The 19,161-nt window shown below is 40.8% G+C and overlaps 3 protein-coding genes across 4 annotated transcripts; 2 read left to right on the top strand and 1 right to left on the bottom strand.

Annotated features, from left to right (window-relative positions):
* The first annotated feature begins 1,850 nt into the window (after nucleotides 1-1,850).
* LOC119902336 (profilin-2-like) lies at nucleotides 1,851-6,730 on the top strand. Of its 2 annotated transcripts, none has more exons than XM_038718454.1 (3): nucleotides 1,851-2,181; nucleotides 3,565-3,757; nucleotides 5,064-6,730. In XM_038718454.1, exons 1-3 carry the CDS (start codon nucleotides 2,053-2,055, stop codon nucleotides 5,159-5,161), a joined length of 420 nt encoding a protein of 139 aa, XP_038574382.1. In that variant the 5' UTR covers nucleotides 1,851-2,052; the 3' UTR covers nucleotides 5,162-6,730. The 2 variants fall into 2 exon arrangements, with proteins under 2 accessions (XP_038574382.1, XP_038574381.1); XM_038718453.1 differs by having other exon boundaries at nucleotides 1,859-2,181; nucleotides 4,741-6,730.
* A 996-nt stretch (nucleotides 6,731-7,726) lies between these two features.
* LOC119902331 (trithorax group protein osa-like) lies at nucleotides 7,727-12,242 on the top strand. The gene is made up of 7 exons (XM_038718444.1): nucleotides 7,727-8,014; nucleotides 8,221-8,376; nucleotides 8,494-8,615; nucleotides 8,693-8,852; nucleotides 9,546-9,661; nucleotides 9,738-12,093; nucleotides 12,164-12,242. The coding sequence occupies exons 1-7, from the start codon at nucleotides 7,762-7,764 to the stop codon at nucleotides 12,205-12,207; spliced, it is 3,207 nt and encodes a 1,068-aa protein (XP_038574372.1). The 5' UTR covers nucleotides 7,727-7,761; the 3' UTR covers nucleotides 12,208-12,242.
* Nucleotides 12,243-13,528: 1,286 nt separating this feature from the next.
* On the bottom strand, nucleotides 13,529-16,230 carry ahsg2 (alpha-2-HS-glycoprotein 2). The gene is made up of 7 exons (XM_038718450.1): nucleotides 15,933-16,230; nucleotides 15,257-15,364; nucleotides 15,011-15,092; nucleotides 14,743-14,897; nucleotides 14,557-14,652; nucleotides 14,339-14,410; nucleotides 13,529-14,209 (listed from the first exon to the last, which is right to left on the bottom strand). Exons 1-7 carry the CDS (start codon nucleotides 16,128-16,130, stop codon nucleotides 13,784-13,786), a joined length of 1,137 nt encoding a protein of 378 aa, XP_038574378.1. The 5' UTR covers nucleotides 16,131-16,230; the 3' UTR covers nucleotides 13,529-13,783.
* Nucleotides 16,231-19,161: the final 2,931 nt, after the last annotated feature.

Here is a 19,161-nt window from a genome sequence, read left to right on the forward strand (position 1 = left end):
TTAATCTGACCCGAATGGAAAACGTGATACAACCCTTTGTCTTTTTAAATAATAGGAGGGACCCCAGCAGCATCTCTTGCATGTGGCTGAGGTCATGAAAGTCTGGCATTAATAACTGGCCACAGTGGCTGGTTGGATCTCTGGTGTTGACAAGATGAAGAAGGCTGAGAGATTGCTCTTGAGCAGAGCACCAAACTTCTCCAAAACAAACTCCACCGTAGCATGAGATGAATTTGTGGTTGGAGCCCAACAGAGTTAAATGCTGTTTGTGTAAGAATAATCATAATACTGATTGCAAAGGTAACCTTTTCCCCTTAAAAAATAATTTTTCTTTTATATTCTATTATGCTTTCTTATTAAAATCCAATATCTAAAAAGTATTAAGTGGTAGCTCTTTGCCACAAACTGGCATTGCACAAAAAGATGAATGAAGATAAATGAGCATAAAAGTTTGCTATTACACCAAATAAGATATTTTTTCATGTTCTGTATGTTATATGACTATGCATGCACAAATATACACAGATTGGGCATAACATTATGACCCTCTGCCTAATATTGTGTAGGTCTCCCTTTTGCCACCAAAACAGCCCTGAGCCATCAAGGCATGGACTCCACTAGACCTCTAAAGGTGTGCTGTATATGGCACGAAAATCACCATGGATCGGGCTTGTCTGTCCAGCACATTCCACAGATGCACGTTTGGGTAAGAGACGCACCCGTACCCGTACCCGGTCATCCACATGATGTAAAAGAAAATGTGATTCATCAGACTGGGCCACCTTCTTCCATTGCTCTGTAGTCCAGTTGTGATGCTCATATGCACTTTTGGCAGTGGACAGGGGTCAGCATGGGCAACCTGAGTGGTCTGCGGCTACACAGCCCCATATGCAACAAACTGTGAAGCACTGTGTGTTCTGACACCTTTCTATCAGAACCAGCATCAACTTTTTCAGCAACTGACCTACGCTCATCAGTTGGATCGGATCACAAAGGCCAACCATTGTTCCCCGAGTGCATCAGTGAGCCTTGGCCTCCCATGACCCTGTTGCCAGTTCACAGCTTTTCCATCCTTGGGACCACTTTTGATAGGTACTGACCACTGCAGACTGGAAACACTCCACAGTTACTGTTCTGGAGATGCTCTGACCCAGTCATCTAGCCATCACAATTTGGCCCTTTTCGAAGTGGCTCAAATCATTATGCTTGTTAATTTTTCCTGCTTCTAACATATGAACTATGTGGACAAAATGCTCACTTGCTGCCTAATTTATCCCACCCACTGACAGGTGCCATTGATGTTATTCACTTCACCTGTCAGTGGTCATAATGTTATGGCTGATCGGTGTCTTCCTTCTGCTTGTTACTGAAAGTTATGCTACATGGTGTCACTACTTATATTTGAGTCAATTAGACCTCATACAATTAGGTATTAAGTTAAATACTTAAAAGCTAATAGGGTGAGTGTAGATCCATTTTTTAGTGACAGTTTATCTGAGTAGCATACCACTCAGCACTTAGCATACTAAGATTTGGAATCCATCAGCCACCTGGACCGAAGGTCATGTTGTTTCCTAAATGCATTGAGGGCCATTGCAATCCTTGGCCACACAAACTGAACTGTCTGATATGGCAGTATTTGTCATTCGTCCTGCAACGTGAAAATGCATTCAATGAATGAAAGAATGAATGACTAAACGATTCAATCACTAAATCCCCATCTGCCATTGTGCGTACCCCGGCATTCCCTCAGACAGTTGACTCTTGGCTGAGCTTATAAGTCCCTCTTTATTCCGCCGCCCGCTGCCATAAAAGCACCGGGGAGCTCATTGTGCGGAGTGATCTGATACGGACTACACCCAGCCGCTGCCTCACTGCCCTGGCTTTCTTTGCTGCCCCAGCCTTGACGTTGGTTAACGTCGAAGTGTGGGTTAGATTGGAGCCTCTAAATTCGTCTGTAGGTTTTCCCTTCCGATTTGGCTGTCTCTTGTTTGGCAACCTCACTTCCAAAGCTGTAGGGATTTTTTTTTATATAGCATCAATTTCTTGAACATGTCTTGGCAAAGCTACGTGGAAAACCTGATGGCCGATGGCAGCTGTCAGGATAGCGCCATTGTTGGGTATACGGACGCCAAATATGTTTGGGCAGCACATGCCGGTGGTACATTCAACAATATCACGGTAAGAAGTCTAAATGAAGTATTTAGAGTGGAGGAGTGGTTCCGTTTGACTGTGTTGTTATGTGTCGCCCACGCAGACGCTCACCAGACTGAATAGCGCTAAAACCGTTACCTCAGAGTCTAAATGACTAGCAAGCTAACGGTACTGGGCTAGCTTAACTGGGCTAGCTAGTCCATCGGTGGCCTGTGTCGGCTATTTCCTGTTTAGCAAAACGTTGTGGGATTAGACCTCGTGTGGATCAGATAAGACTTCACTCACTGGCTCGCATGTACGTTACATGAAGCATTTAGTCGCCATGAACAACCACTAAATCATAATGTCAAGGCACCGCTAATTCAACCAAACGCTAATTTTAAACCAGCGACTAGACGGTGTCTGGTTTTTAAGAAAACGTGCATGCTTTTGTGTGCACGGCCGCTTTGATTAGCTCACGTTAAGCTGCTGCTTTACCGGCTAACTATGGTTAAAAAAGGGCTAACTGGCGGGCGCTTAGTCAGCCTGCATGAAGATTAATTTTTATCAACGGGAGTAATGTACCTGCATATTAATACATGTGTATTTATTTTTTATGAGAATGACAATGTGTTTTTTTTTTTTTTTTTTTTAATTCATTGAGAGGGATGTGACATGAGAGCTAGTCCGGTGCATAGACGTCACTTTACTTCCGCTTCTCACTGCAGGCAAGTGATGGGATGTGTCCAGAAATTATTATGGCACTGGAATATAGTAGATTTGCAGGTTTCCAGCTCGTACTAACAAACATCCTCTTTCTTCATATTCATTATATTAATTGTATATTTTGTACTGGTGCCAGCACAGCAGCTTTAGTAATACTTCAGTATCAATTAATCTACAGATTCATTTCTCATTCTATCACCTTTCATAGAATGAAGCAAATGGTTGGAATTATTGCTTGATGAATGACTGAAATTATTGTAAAACTAAATTGTTGCTGGTAAATTTTTCTGTCAGTTGATTTTATCTCTAACTCAAAAAACAATATAAATAGATTTTTCTAAACCAAATGTAACGCTCCTGATGCATGGGGAGGCAATGTCCAAAAAAGGAAAAATAATTCTCCAAAAAGTCAAGGTGCCTTGCTTCCTTAAGGTACACAATTTACAGGTGTTTTCCCCCCATCATGGCTGCATATACCTATTATAGTGTAGCTACTATAAAGACATTTTATTTTATACATTAATGAAGCAGTACCCTTTGACTTTTTGGGAGAATTTGTGGCCTTGCTTGTGGACAAAGGTTAATTTATATACTTATTAATATTATACTCAGGTGTTGTGCGAGTCATGTAACTGGAAGCATATTGGTTACACTGGTCTGAGGATCTGACTGACTTTGCCCCAATCCTGTGGTTTTGTTTTTTAGTCTCAAGAAATTGATGTCCTTATCGGTAAGGACAGGGAGACCTTTTACACCAGCGGTCTCACTCTGGGTTCAAAGAAGTGTTCAGTCCTCAGAGACAGCCTCCATGATGACGGGGACTGGACAATGGACATCAGGACAAAGAGCCAAGGAGGAGAACCTACATACAATGTCTCTGTGGGAAGAGCCGGAAAAGGTAAAAGTTCATAGATGAATCCACCATATTGTTTTTTCCGTTCCGCAGGGATCTGTTTTATTACATTTGTAACATAAGATGATCTCTCCTGGCCAAACTGATTCCAGCTTCTTAAATGAGAGAATTTGAGGGTTTTCTTTGTCAAATGGTTAGCTTTGGATTTTTGTACTGTTACACAGACAAAACATAATTTGAAGGTGTCACCTTTTGGCTGTGGGAAATTATGCAGGACACTTTCACGATTTAACATATAGACAGAACAATTAATTGAAGATTCAGGAGATTAATCGATAATGATAATTGGTAGTTGCAGCCTTATTGCAGAGTAAGAGTCACAACATCATGATACACTCAAATCTTATAGATGTAGACTTGTGAAGTTTAAAATATGACATTTACTTAATTATGTGATTTTCACAGTAAATGTCATGTAAACCAGAGGTTTGGCCACTGCAGTTTTTGTCTTTGTGGTCCTCAATGCTTTATATTGCTTCAGTGTTTCTCACAGGTTAATCATTTTTTATAGTCTTGACAGATAAGAGTTTTGATAATTGTCTACAAAATAGCATTGTATTCATAAGACATTTTAGTTTACACAGTTGTTCATAGCTAACAAAGCCCTGTAAGACTCACTTACTCAATTTTCACTTCAGAGTGTATTTGGATAAAATGTAGTGAGTGTGCTGCCAAATTTTAATGTGGGAAATACCGATTGCAATCAAAATAATACTGTATTCCTTTCACGTTCCCCTTTGCATGTTGTACTTATCAAATGGTAGTCAAGAGCACAAATGAAGAGTTGCAAATACTTGATTTGCACCAACAGGTGGCAGTGAGATGCTACCATCTGAACACACAACTGTATGGAAGATATGGTGCACCTTAATTAGTCACTGTTATGCATCTTTTTATACTCTTGTCTTGCTTGGAATTGCTTTTTAAACTTTTCTTAACTGTCCCCTTTTATATCTCTTCTCTTTCAGTTTTGGTTCTTGTAATGGGCAAAGAAGGGGTCCATGGAGGCGGATTGAATAAGAAGGCTTACTCAATGGCAAAATACTTGAGGGATTCAGGGTTTTAATGTTTTCAAGCTCACTTAGATAAAATTGAGGGACAAAAAGAAGAGAAAAGAAATATTGCTGTTAAGATTTCTCCTGCAAGCAGTCAAATGTCTTGGAAACTTTTAATAGCAATGAAGAGTGGTAAGATACTGTCACCTTTTGTTCCCTCCCTTCATCCTGTAGGGGGAAGGGGGGGGGAGCTCTTCAATTTTGTTCATTTCTCTTTTTTTCCTTTTGTGCTCCAGTATTGGTTTTAGTCATGGGAAAGGAGGCGGTCCATGGTGGAAATCTTAACAAGAAAGCACATGCAATGGCTGAGTACCTGAGGAGGTCTGGATATTAAGCAACCTCTCCACCCATCCATCAAGTTAGCAGCTCACTCCCACTCACTGCATTGTGTTGACACTACTTCCAGGATTAGATGGCATACAATGTTACTTCCTCCCCAGTTTACTTTTATACACAGCCTTTTTTTTTTTGCTTTACTCACCCTACACTACTTTTTTTTTTTTTTTTTTTTAAACCTTCCTCACTTTAACATTGTACTTCTCATGTTGTTGGCACTACAGTAATGGCATGTTCATTTAAATGTTTAGTAACCAAAAGCGAACAAAAAAAGCAACATAAATTTGGACTTGCCTTGTATAACTTTCAGTTAACTGGTTAATATTCCAAGGGGAAGTACACATGTAATGGTGGAGAAAGTTTGCATAGTTATGCTTTGTGAGCATTTATTAAAAGATGCCAGTTTTTTGTTTTCATCAGCATGTGGGCATTTAAAAGTTGCATGCATACCCTCCTTAGCATACAGATCCCAGCCCTATCCCCTCTGTCCCAGTGTAATATTCCAGCCAAAACCATCTTCTCATCAGCCTCCATCTTCAGGCCTCAATTTAATAAATGACAGATGTGTTTACCATTTTGCCACCTTCGAGCACAACATTTTGCCCTCCATCACATGCTTTTGCTGTTGTACCTGAATGTGGTCTTAAAAGTTAATGATGTGTGTTGGGCTGTTTGAGTGTAGAGTAAGGTCAGCATTGCTGAGGTCTGAAGATATTGTCAATCAGCTTCTGCTATTTGTCAGTTTTTCTGAAAATCACTACACTCATTTTATATGAAGTTATTTCCCCCTCCCTTTCCCTTTTGACCAGTTGTCAATATAAGAGAATTATCAGAATTACTTCAGCTTATTCTGATGGATGACTGTTGGCATCACCTGTTGACTGTAAATCATTAAGACAACTTCAGATGTCTGTAAAACATTAACCGCTTCTTTAGATTTCAACACTACTTAAACTTTTTATCACTAATTGATTTGTTGCTAACTTCATGTCCATTAACCAATGAAACGGCAATGTCATTGTACTACAGTATGAATGCATTTTGACTGTAAACCCAGGCTGTTGGCCTCCAACACCTTGGAATTATTTGCCTTGTGCTTTAGTCATCAAAGGTGTATTCACAAGTTGTCATAGTACGGTACTTAGAAGTATATTTAAAAGGAAAAAAAAGTGATGCTGTGTACACTAAACATATTGAAAATGGTGTTGGTTGGAATAAGAACATTTGTAAGTTGTCTTGTGAAAATTTTCTGAGAATAACTGTGTATTCTGTGCCATAAAATCGATCTGATCTGTTGCTACTATGAGTTGGATTTTTAACTGCTGCCCCCAGCAAGAAGTAACTTTTAATGGCACTTTCCTAAGGGATATTTTGGCATCAGTAATCTCCAGACTTTGTGGAATATGTACAGAATTAAACGACAGAAAAATAAGTTTGCATAAGTTTGTCTTTTTTTCCGAGTTGGAAATTCCTTCTGCCACAAAATCTATTTCAAATGCCATGAATTGATGAGACGTCTTGTTTACAGACAGATCAAATAAAAGTTATTCCAACCAGAGGGAAAGCAAACATGTCTCGTCTGTTACTGTGCAATTACAAACTTGTATGTGGACTACATTCAAGTTTTAAACTATTTAGTTTTAATTCAGGCATTCAGTTCAAACTTGTCTTGGGTTCAGAATAAATGTAAAGAAACCTTTAATAAAATTTACTAACCTTCACACCAAAGGAAAGAAGATGTTGATTTGACCAAAGGCACAAACTATTGGCTTTCATTAATGGATTAAAAGGTTCTACCTTTTATTTCCCCTATGTAGCTTTAAGGTTATTCTGTCTCTCACTTCGATACATATTCTGTATCTGCTTGCCCCAAATCTTAGATGCTAATGTTTACAATGAGTGAAAAATTCAAACCCAATAATTGTTTCTTGTTGCACAATGGGGAAAATGTGTCTACAATCATGTGCATAACATCTAGAATGCACCCAAAATCAGACTCATACTTATTATCTTCGGAAATGTGGGATGCCCACTAAAATTTAGACATCAAGTTAAGTAGGTGTGAAAAATGTGTTGCTGCAGATATGGGTTTATGCCAACTGGCCTCTGGCATTTATCGCACAAAAATACTGTCCACAGTATGGCACTTGGTCAGGCCTGAAAAGACCGCCACAGACACCATTACATAGTAAGCACATACATTGTTGTCTTTAACAAATTATTGCTAGATGTGTTTTGATTTTGAAGGCATTTCTATCAGTTGTCTATTCTCTAGAAGGCTAAACAGATTCAAATCATGTGGCCAGGAAACAAATATGCTAATTAGAAAAATAAGCATTAGATTGGCCTAACAAGAATTACCATACCATAAAATGTCTGTCACATTTCTCCAACAGGATTTGAATACCACTGCCAAAGGCTACATGTAAGTATGCTAGTGTTGATGCCACACCTTAATTGCAGATTGGCAACATCTGCTGTGATCAGATGTTTTGATTAGTCCTAATTAGGACCAGACCTCACATGCTCATTTAAACTGTGGGAGTGGAGCAGCTGCTGCTAAGGCAATTTACCTGTGTATGTTTTTTCTTTGTTCCAATGGCTTGTGGGGGGAGTAAAATTTTATTATGTTTAGGTCTTGTTTTGTTTGCTAGTTCATTTTGCCACTGCGCAACACTGTCAAAGCTTAAGGCATTGGATACATTAAGTGGAAACTTGATACTTAGCCAAGGTAAAGTTGAAACAAGTGATTTGCGCCATGGAAGACTCGTAATTGGGGATAATTCTCTGCAAGGACCTGGGGCCACAAAGAACTTACTGGGTGTTGATGCAGATTACCAAGCAGATATGGGTATGTAAAGTTGGGATCCTTATTATAGTCCCTCACCAAATACACTAGAAAATGGTAAATCATGATGTAACACTATTAACTGTTATTTTACACCTGTCTGACTTTTTATTTATTTTTTAGCCTTGTAATTGAATCTGTGTGCACCACCACTTAAGTAATTGCAGTTTACCTACTTGAACTGAATGTTATTTTTAACCAACCTATAGGATGGGTTGATGGCTTTTCAAGGCTGAAGCCAGTCAATTCTGCCTTGGAACAACTCCTCAAAATGGAACCAAAGGTTGAATGTACAGGAGACTTCATGAAGCTTCAAGTCCAAGATGTTGCTTCTACCACTGGATCTCTGTTTTTTGTGGAAAGGGGTACATTTTCAGTCTTGGAGTCATGAATTTACATCTGTCACTAACACTTAAAGTTTGTGCAGAGCAGGTTCATCTAATTCTTTTTATTAATTCTAAATTTTTGAATTTATCACTCAGGAAGTCACCTGTCTCCTCTGCCTCTGTCCAAATTGCCCCCAAGCTGTGGATACACAATCAGGTCAACTCTGAGAGAGCTGGTCTTAGTTGCACCTTATGATGGCTGCTTTGTTGCTCTTGAGGTGGGATACTTTGTTCTGAAAACACTACACACTTGAACCATGCATATTTGCATACTAAATCTTCTTGCTGGTTTCAGGAGGACAGCTATGTTCTCCCATTGCATTGGCGGGGAGTACCAGTGAGGATGTCATGCCCTTTGATGAAGCAGTCTAACCCGCCAACAGTCGCCTGCTATGCTGAGGGCATGGTGGTGAAAACAGAATGGATAGTCTCTGTTGCTGAAATTAAAGTAAATTGTAAGTCACCCCCGCCCCCCCCATTAAGTTGTCCTGGCATTCAACTTAGTCTGAGTCCTTATGACACTAATGTACTGTCAATCAAGTTTATTTGTATTATGTAATAAGTTGCTATCACAGTGACATGTAACTACAATTGCACAATGGAAGCTGTTCAGCTTTTTCTGTTCAGTCTTTGTTGGAATGTTGCTTCTGATTCCATAATGCCTGTAAATGCATAGAATAGCCAGTGATCTAATAGTGTTGAGTAGCACTTGCAATACAGAGGTTGAATGGGTAACACTTTAAAGAGTGGCTATTGAAAGCAGCAACCTATAGCAGAGTTTGGCTGACACCTAAAAGGAAGTTTTTCCTTGCCTCTGTCGCCTAGTGCTTGCTCTTGGTGGGAACTGTTGGGCTTCTGTAAATATCATCGGAGTACGGTCTAGACCTGCTCTTTTATGAAAAGCGCTGTGAGATAACTGTTGTTGTGATTTGGCGCTATATAAATAAAATTGAATTAAATCTATTGAGTCTAAATTATACAGTGACAATTTTTTTTAAGCTATTTTAAAGAATAACTTGCATTCTGGTATGTAATTTCTCTTTGAGGAAAAGGAAGACATGTTAATGAGTGGGGAATTTTTGCCCTGTGAGACTAGATATCAGTTGTACTTTTGAAAGTGTGCTTGGCAGTAATGTGTTACTTCACAGTGACCGGTACCTGGGAGCCACTGATGAAGGCTTCACCCAGATGTGGATTCAGTGTAGTTGTACATCCTGAAGGTGTGGTCATTTCTGTTCGCTATGCACCCTGCATGGAGAGACAGGTGCCTTTCTACATTTATTTTTATGAATTAACTTTTTATTTTTTATTTTTGTGTAACCTGACATTTTGTGTTGCAGGATGGAATGTACACCCTTAAACTGGCTGGAGAGGGAGAAACTAAAATATCCTGTCCATCAGCATCACCAGCTGAATCTGAACCCACAAGCAGTGCCCCTGAATCTATGCCAAAAACTCCTGCACAAAATCCCCCAATACCAGTTTCTCTCCAGGACCCAGTGGTAACTACAAAGAAGCCCAGTCTGGGGCCAGAGGATATCAAACCACCTCCAAAGCCTGTAGCACCTCAGGGCCAAGTACACTATCCCTACCCGTTTTACCCTCAGCTGCAGCCTGAAAATCCTCCCACTATTCCAAAGCCTCCACCAACGCAGGGCCAAGTACACTATCCCTACCCGTTTTACCCTCAGCTGCAGCCTGAAAATCCTCCCACTATTCCAAAGCCTCCACCAACGCAGGGCCAAGTACAACAGCCATTCTACCCCTTTTACCCTCATCCAGAACCTGGAAACCAACCAGCTAAAAAGCCATCCGCTGTTCCAAAGCCTCCACCAATCCAAGCCCCTCAAGGCCAAATGCAACAGCCATTCTACCCCTACCCCTTTTACCCTCATCCAGAACCTGGAAACCAACCAGCTAAAAAGCCATCCGCTGTTCCAAAGCCTCCACCAATCCAAGCCCCTCAAGGCCAAATGCAACAGCCATTCTACCCCTACCCCTTTTACCCTCATCCAGAACCTGGAAACCAACCAGCTAAAAAGCCATCCGCTGTTCCAAAGCCTCCACCAATCCAAGCCCCTCAAGGCCAAATGCAACAGCCTTTCTACCCCTACCCCTTTTACCCTCAGCTACAGCCTGAAAATCGTCCCACTGTTTCACAGCCTCCAGCAACTGTCACTGTGCCACAAGTACCTAGCCCTTTGTACCCTCTACAATCAAAGATTCCAGGTGCTGGAACAAATTGTGGTAAAGCTCCCACTGAAAATCAAGTCCAAATTAAGCGGCCTCCAGTTATCAAACCTCTGGAGGGCCAGGTGCATCCCTCTTTTAACCCATACTATTACTACTATTACTACCCACAGCAGCCCCAGCCTGTAACATTACCCCCTGCCACCACAATGCAGCAAATGCGACAGGTCACCACTCCAGCCAAAGTTCAATACCCCACTGAATCTTACACTCCACAACCTACTAATGGTGGTATAGTCCCTCCAGATTTCCCACGTGTGTGCCCACAATCTTGCCCTTCTGGATATTCTAACTGCTGTCCACAAATTGCTTTTCATCAATATCTCTATCCTGTTATTCCTGCTGGACATGGCAGTAAAGATGCACTGCCAGTTTATTCAGGACTGCCATCCCCCCATTCAGTGGGAAACTTTGGGTTTAACAATGGTCTGGGTTCTCTTCCCCCTCAAAAACCAACTGAAGCAACGACAACACAAGCTGCTGACTCGCATCATAACTGGCCATATCTACTACAAAACGAGGCACTGCAAAATTTACCACAAAGCCAATCGCCAGCTCACTATGTGCCATCTAATGCTTGGGCTCCTGGTAATGAACCAGTAAATCCAGTGGGGCAATATGACATACAGCCCCCAAAGCAGCAAAACAAACAACTATTAGCTGGGGACATGAAGAATCCCTCAGGGTTTAATTTCATGTCTTTTAACGGCCAAGATTTACAACAGGATCAAAATAAACCTCCAGCCAAAGAACCACAGCCATCTAACGAAAAATCCAGTGACTCTAAAGGACCAGCACGTCCTGAGGTCCAAGGTGAACCTGAAAATCTTCTGGTCCCTTACTACATGCTTCAAGATGCTCAAGCACCTACTTATAACAAGTCGGTGGTTCCTAACAACTCGCCACAGTCATTTGTGAGTGACTCTCAGAAATCTACCAAAAATGAACAGACTGTGCGCTCCCATTCTGAACCGAAGAGTTATGTGCTGCTAAGGCATAGCCCACCAGGTAGGGAGCCAAACAGTTTCAGTGACTCTCCGCTGCCTTCCTGGGTTCATGATGCAAACATCCTGGCACAAAATTCTGCAAGGCCTCAAAGTAATAAACACCAATATCCGCATATAAAGGCCTCACAAGAAAACTCTCAACACCCTAAATGGCTGGGGAAAGGAATGTCCAATCCCTTAGCTGACCATATCAACTACAAGCCTGGTGACAAATCGCAGAGTTTTCCATTGTTTTACTCTACTCCAGATAGCCCTCAATTTGTCCCTTTGTCCCAGGACCCCTCTCCTAGTGTGGCACATTTAAGGCCTAAATTCCCAGAGTCATTCCAAAACTTCTGGAAACCAAAGACTCCTCTAGACTCCAACCAAAGGATTCTGCCTCATGGTCCTGGAAATATGTTTCAACAATGGAACTCTGCAGCTGACCACCAAGCAAATGGTGGGTGTGTAATGTATATAATTTTTTTTTTACTACTTTACCCAGTCTTAGGCTAATGTGTCTCTTGCAGGACCCAACCAACCTCTCCAGAGAGAAGGTGGAAAGCAGAAATGAGTTGCCTTCAACATGAATAAACAATTGGAACAGACTTAAGCTTGTCTAACTTTTTTATTTATTCAATAGGCTTAGAATTTCTTTTACGTGTCTCAGGGTTGCACCCTGAGTGGGTGAACAAAATTTGGTGTAAGAGCAGCATGACATAGAAGTCATCTTATCTCTTGTGGCGTGGGCAGTCAAGGACAACAGACTAGTTTAGTTGCAGCACATGGTACTTGTTGGCATTATATCTGCTGTTTAGAATCAAAAGGTGCATTGCCCTTGTTGAACCTATTTGTCTTGCTCTATTTTGCCTTACCATGAACTGGTACTTCCTGAACATTGACCCATTCACGTAAATACACTTAATAGAATTTACCCATTCATCAACACTGGCCTCAGTTCCAATCCTAATCTTGTTTGTGCCTTTTTTATTTTATATGAAGATTCTGTATGTTTTTATGACATTTGGTAAAATATTACACACTCTGAAAGGGCTCTTCCCTCTTGAACACATTTAGAAAAGCACTGGATTTTTATATTTTTTTTTTTTCTTAGTAATGTCAATGGGTTTGCAGGAATGTCCCTGGCATTTGTCAACACAACTGGCAAACGGCACCTAATTTTGCAATCCCCCTTAAAGATCTTGAAATGATTAAATGCATTTTGGTACCAGTGTGTTGATTGAAAGTCCTATAGATTATCAGTGTGTCATCAAACCTGTAAAAAGCCTAAGAGTAACACTATCATTCACTGACTGCTACAAATCTCCTAAAATAGTGTGAAGGTTTTTCAATGGCCGATGCCAATATACAATATAATGCTCATCTCAAACAAGACATGTATTCCATGTGGAGTAAAATCTAATGCGTAGTTTCTTAGCCAGTAATGTGAGATGGAATTTTTATTAATGAAATGGAAGAATACATTGTGATAAGTTGTAGACTTCAGAACATGTGTTTAAGGGAGAGTGGGATACAGTTTGTCAGAAGTGATGTCATTACACTGCAATATTCTCTACAGTATAACCTGTATATTAAAAAAAATAAATGGTATATATCCAGTAATAATTGATTGGATCTGCTATCATTGAGGATGGGAGAAATGTGTTTACATTTAGAAAATATGATGGTGACTGAGGAAATTTTGGGCTCAGAACTAACTTCACCACCTTCCCAAAACTCACAAGTTGCTAACAGATGTGTCTGCAGACATTTTTGATTGGTCTCTTGAGTGCAGGAGTCGACCGGTGCCAATCATCTCAAAATGCCAGATGTTGGCCTAATTAATCATTCTATCACTATGCATGATGATGAAAAAAATAAGACTACAAAAAACATTGACTTGAGATATTTATTCAGCAACATCAAATGCAAATCATCCATTTTACAGAGAGAAGACTTGTTTTGCAGTGCATAATGCTCTTGTGTGATTTGACAATTTCAAATGATGGATTATTCCTGGTTTGTAGGAAGTGTATTGATGTTACGTCTACTGATCACAGGACATGTTCATGTAGGAATTAGTTGGTAATTATTTTAGTACCAGTGTTGTTGAGATAATATAACACAGGAAGTTTGTGAGACTTGAACACTTAGAAGAATCTGACCCTTCCTGGGCACCTTGGCACACTGGAAATGGGGCCTGTTTGAGGCACAGAGGTGCCAACCACTTTAGAGGGTACATCTCTCTTCACCACAACAACAGGGACCTCAACACTTGCTGAGGCTGATGCCTCAGCAACTAGAGCAGGATCAGCAACTGGCACAGGATCAGCAGCTGGTGTAGGATCAGCAGGAGCCACAGCAGCTGCAGTAGTATCAACAACTGCAGGAACTACAGGTACAACTTCATCTGACTCTGCTGATTCTGCAGACAGATGGCCGCTGAGCTGAGGGTTATGAAGAGCAGTCAGTTTGTGGTGTCTCAGACCGTGCTTGCGTGACAGGCTGCCTGCATGTACGTGGACCACTGGTGGCAAGGAAGCAGCTGCAGTGCTGTTGGCATCTACAACAGGCATCTGAAAAAGTGTTTGCACCAACAGAGGCTTAGGAAAAACTTTCCATATAGAATGTAGTTTAGCAAAGTTCCTGACTTATTTTTAGCCATCAAAAATGATTTTAAGTTAAAATTAAATACAGTATTTTACCAGAGTGGAAAACATCTTGCAGTCCACTGTGTGATCAGCGTTCAAACCACTGGCAGAACAAATACCACGTACCTGGTGGAGAAAATAAAAACACGATTTCCCCCCCAATGTTGTTAATGTTTAACTGTTAGTGATAAGAGTTATCATTTCCATATCTTCTTTGATTAGCTCACAAAAACGAAAAAAACGAAAATTAAACTCATGCTTTGTGTACTTACAGCCATGACATCATTCAACGGCACACAGGCATCATCAGTGCAATTAGCCTCAACTACAATATATTCTGCGAAATAGATTGGCCCACCAGACACAATCTGAAACAAGGACGTGAGAAGTATTTATGTACTGACAGACACAAGTTATAATGGAAAAAATGGAACTGAACAGATTATTCTTGGGCCTACCTGTGATGACATCCTTCCAACCTCCAGAACAGTGTATGTTACGTTCGCAGCTTTGTTGTTGAAGGTTGCCAGAGAGGCATGGACAAAGGCCAGTCCTGTGGTGTCATTTAGGGGAAGTAGGGTCTGACAGCCCACGCACATGTCCTCCGTTGATTCTATATGTCATCAAAGAAAGTCACATGCAGTTTTGTGTGTACAGGGTGACACTTGTGTGGCATGTTCTGAATGCATGTATGTGTTTATATGGTGTGTGATTCAAAAGCTTTACCCTCTGTTTTGCACTTGAATGCTGTGACAGTCAGAACTCCACCAACCTTCTTCAGCACAACATCACAGTCTCCTTCTACTGCCTGATTGGAGACAAGGTATCAGGTATCAAATAGCGAAACAGTCAATTTAGACATTTTCTATTCTCATTATTTTATATCCTAGAATTATCAGCATCTTTACATTCGGTTGAATTTCTGTAGCTCAAGTATGAGTGTTTTTGTGTATTAATGGTATGCAGTCTCACCGTCAAAATTTTGGGTCTGACTGTGCAGTTGGCAAGTGGTGTGGGGTCCAACACGTGACAGTCTGTCTCTAGCAGGTCAACTTCTAGGACATATGTGTCTCCATCCAGCTAAGAGAGGTAAAACACATAATAATTATTATTACTTATTTTTTAAATGTAGTTTATCAGACAGTTATTTGAGTTTATTATGTATTGTATGATCACCACATAGACAGAAGCCCCTAAAGTGAAATGTTCTGGTGTCATATTTGCCTTGATGAACATGCATGTGCAATTTAAAAAAACACTGAAAAATGGAGTAGTTGAAATGTTCATTTATTTATTTATTTATTATATGTTTGTGCAAATGTTTGCATAGAGATGCACCAAAAAAAATTAACAATTTAAAATGTGCAATGATTTAGGGATGTAAAGAATCCTCATCAAAATATACTACTTTACATGTATCTGACTTTCTGGCATTCAGCATTTTACATTTTTAAGCTCGGCAGTGTTGTGTGTCTACATCACGTTCACACAAACAAAGTTACACATTCATATCATAGTTCCACGTTTAATCTTTCAAATTTCAGATTTCCTATCCTGCTATCCTTTTATATAGTGGCCAAGAGGAAAAAATAGGAGAAGAAAAAATTTATTTGCCAGTATCTACACAAACTGTACACTGCTGACTTACCTCAGGATAGATTTTGATGTCATCGATCTTATTCAGAGCGTACTTGTAGCCATGAGTGTGCTGGGCATTGAGATAATCCTGAGCCACCAGAGCAGCCTCCTCTGCTTCAGGGGAGTCGCACAGAGGTCGTAGCACATTGATCTGGGCCCATACCCCCACCAGTAGTACCAGGACCACAGTGATGCCCAGGTGATTCATTTCTGTGAGAGATGTGCACGCAAGAGGTATCAGAGTAGTTGAGCAGGTAAGAGTAAGGAGGAGAGGCAGAGCTCATGCAGCCTGGGCTGAATATAACTTGTACTTCAAACAGGAACAGAGAGCCAAGTTAAACACCATGACCATTCCTCTTGACTCCTGCGTCACATGTGGTTCATGCTCTGTTTTAGGATTGCTGCCAAAACAAATGTAAGCTGACAAAGTCTAGCATGGGATGAGCGGCCTCTAGTTTAAATAAGTGATTTCATGTGAGACATCTTGAAACGTCTCCACTGTCTGTGACTGTGGAGACTGTACCCTAAACTAGCAGGAATTTTTTTGGAATGAAATATCACAGATCCCTGTTTAAACACCTGTATTGTGTAAGTAGCTGTCCCTCTCGACTGGGGTCACAGTGAGCGGTCAGCTACAGAGAAGTGCCCCACTGCCAGGTTTAGTTACTTGCTCAATGACACTTCAGCAAAGAGGATATTTGCCAATGGGGGGACATAGTTGAGGGACAGGGACTGATTGCTGCAGCTTACATATTTGCTCTGGGCTGTGTGCACAGTACGCCAGTGTCGCTCCATGTCAGTTCCAGGCTGCAAACAGAGACACGGACAGCATTTTCTCAAAGAAATGCCAGCAATAAAGCACTGACAAAAGACATCAATTTTACACCCACTGTCATTGTGTTTGTCTTTTGCTGTACTTTTCTGTTTTTCCACGTAATTTGAGATCACACAGTTTCCAATCACTATAGAATGAGTTGATGACTTTTACAGAATAGGGAGACCGGGTATGGCTGTAACACCTTTTGCTTCAGCAACTATAACTCGCTGAACTTTTTTCTCAAACTTTTATACAAAGCACGTATTTGTTTACTACACATAGCACCAATTTAATCATTTACAAGAATATCACAGACCTCATGACTTGATGTCAAATACATGGTATTCCTTTGTTATAACCTAAGTGGGGTAAGTTGTAACAATAAGACAAAAGAAGCAAAAATGGATGCCACATTATATGATACACTTCAAAAACAGGTAGAGTGAAATAAGCAATGTTTATCTCTCTCTCTCTCTCTCTCTGTAACACACTGTCTGATTGAATTGTGTGTGCGTGTGTGTGTGTGTGTGTGTGTGTGTGTGTACATTTGTCTACTATAACAAGCTTACTATAATGTACCTAATTAAAGAAAATCTTTGTACATCTTTAAGTCTGACAAAATAAACATATGTGTGTGTATGTGTGTGTGTCTTAATCAGAGTCACAGTCAGTGCTTGAAGTAGGCCGGTACTCACTGGTAAGCATTTACTCTTTGGTGCACCGTACTCTTTTCTGCCCTCTCCACCAATGGCGACTGAGTGGGGAAAAAATTGGGGGTCCGATGCCGATACACATGCCAACATGTGAATGGGAAGCCTTGGTCACAGTGCTGACAAATGAATGCTGACAACCCTGGAGTGCAGGCTTGGTGTGCCCAAAGACTGCATAGCAATCTGTAAAAATATTAAAGAGGTGGCATTATGCTCATTTTCAGGTTCAAAATCTTAATTAGGGGTTGTACCAGAACAGGTTTACATGGTTTAATTTTCAAAAAACACCATATTTTCCTCACACTGCACATTGCTGCAGCTCCTCTTTTCACCCTATGTGTTGTACGCTCCGCTCTTGAGCTACAGAGTGATGAATCTTACTTGTACAGCATCTTTGTTGAGAGTTGCACATGCGCAGTTCCCAGGTAAGGACTACTAGCCAATCAGAAGCAGAGAAGGGCGGGTCTTAAGAAACAAGGTAGTGTGATCCAAATCAAAGCCGCTTCAGACAGTTACTCATGTCCACAACCACACAACATCATTGTTCCACGTCTTACCATAAACCACTCCAAATTCACCATATTTTAACTCAATTTTACATAAAAATTGGCCAAACAATTTGAACGTTTGCTCAGTAGCTTTCACATCAGGTATAACATGTAGCATTATAGTTATAAATTTTGCTGTGTTAGCCAACGTTTACAACAACTCAGCACTTGAACAGTCTGTGAAGTTACACTGCCGTGTTTATTTCAAATATAATTCACAACCAATAAAGCATACTTACAGGTTGTGATTGTGAATTTCCAGTCCAAACAGAGTCGGAGATGCATCGTCTTTTAGGACCAAACGTTGAACTGTTGCCGGTGTTCTGATGATCTATGCTGCCTTGCCGAAAAATGCTACAATAGCGCAAATCGATAGACTCGACTCTACTCGGCCCTGCTCCGTTTACCGTTGCAGATAGTACCCAGAGATAATATGTAGCTTGTCGTCATAGCGACGCCACACACGACGTAATGTTCAATGCGACACACACACCAGCGATCCACACAGCTTTCTCTTTTTTAAGTTTCAACATTCCTCAGCATGTAAAGACAGATAAGTGGTATGAAAACCTTCCAGCTGTGTTTTGCTCTGCCGTTGTTGCTGCAGCGGTCTGTGTGACGGCGGGAGCAGAGGGCTCTGTGAGCGGGCGGCTGGCCAACCTATTCAAGCACATTTTTGTGCTACAGTTTTACAGTTGATTTCTCACCTCAACCTTCTCAGAAGTGTATTTAGTGATGAAATTACATACGAAAACTATAACATATAAAAATTTCTGTTGCTGGCCTCTGTCTGGTGAGCGCAATGATGATGCAGTGAATATTGAATATTCTCTCTGACCAGTCTGCAGTCTGTCGTGTTTTCACGTTATATTTTAGTATACCTCAGCTCGCTTGGAACCTTGATGGAGGTGAGGTGATACGAAAAAAAGTACCTTGAAGCAGGTACAGGTACAACATTTCTACAATGGAAACCCAAACAAAGGTGAGTCGAGCCAAAGGGCCTCCGCTCAGACTAGCTTGGTTTGAGGGCGTGCCTGACCCCGCTACCCGCTTGACAAACTTTATGACGCGTTTTCATTGTGACGTCACAAGTAAAGGAAGTGAAGGGCTGGACTACAAACTAGCTGTTTTCAAGACATTCAGAGCAGTGCTGTCTGTAGGAGA

Source organism: Micropterus salmoides, unplaced genomic scaffold (genome assembly GCF_014851395.1).
Source record: "Micropterus salmoides isolate LMB-PRFRI ecotype aquatic unplaced genomic scaffold, ASM1485139v1 Ms_hic_scaffold_14, whole genome shotgun sequence".
NCBI classification, from domain to species: Eukaryota; Metazoa; Chordata; class Actinopteri; order Centrarchiformes; family Centrarchidae; genus Micropterus; species Micropterus salmoides.

What these genes read in the sequence shown, in the direction of transcription:
- LOC119902331 (XM_038718444.1), top strand. Translation starts at nt 7,762, where the DNA reads ATGGCTTGTGGGGGGAGTAAAATTTTATTATGTTTAGGTCTTGTTTTG. An exon ending in TGCTGAAATTAAAGTAAATT is followed by an intron (nt 8,853 to 9,545) that starts GTAAGTCACCCC and finishes GTTACTTCACAG; the next exon opens with TGACCGGTACCTGGGAGCCA. An exon ending in CACCCTGCATGGAGAGACAG is followed by an intron (nt 9,662 to 9,737) that starts GTGCCTTTCTAC and finishes TTTGTGTTGCAG; the next exon opens with GATGGAATGTACACCCTTAA.
- LOC119902336 (XM_038718454.1), top strand. Translation starts at nt 2,053, where the DNA reads ATGTCTTGGCAAAGCTACGTGGAAAACCTGATGGCCGATGGCAGCTGT. An exon ending in GTACATTCAACAATATCACG is followed by an intron (nt 2,182 to 3,564) that starts GTAAGAAGTCTA and finishes TTTGTTTTTTAG; the next exon opens with TCTCAAGAAATTGATGTCCT. An exon ending in TGTGGGAAGAGCCGGAAAAG is followed by an intron (nt 3,758 to 5,063) that starts GTAAAAGTTCAT and finishes TTTGTGCTCCAG; the next exon opens with TATTGGTTTTAGTCATGGGA.
- ahsg2 (XM_038718450.1), bottom strand. Translation starts at nt 16,130, where the DNA reads ATGAATCACCTGGGCATCACTGTGGTCCTGGTACTACTGGTGGGGGTA. An exon ending in TCAGACCCAAAATTTTGACG is followed by an intron (nt 15,093 to 15,256) that starts GTGAGACTGCAT and finishes GTCTCCAATCAG; the next exon opens with GCAGTAGAAGGAGACTGTGA. An exon ending in GCAAGATGTTTTCCACTCTG is followed by an intron (nt 14,210 to 14,338) that starts GTAAAATACTGT and finishes ACACTTTTTCAG; the next exon opens with ATGCCTGTTGTAGATGCCAA.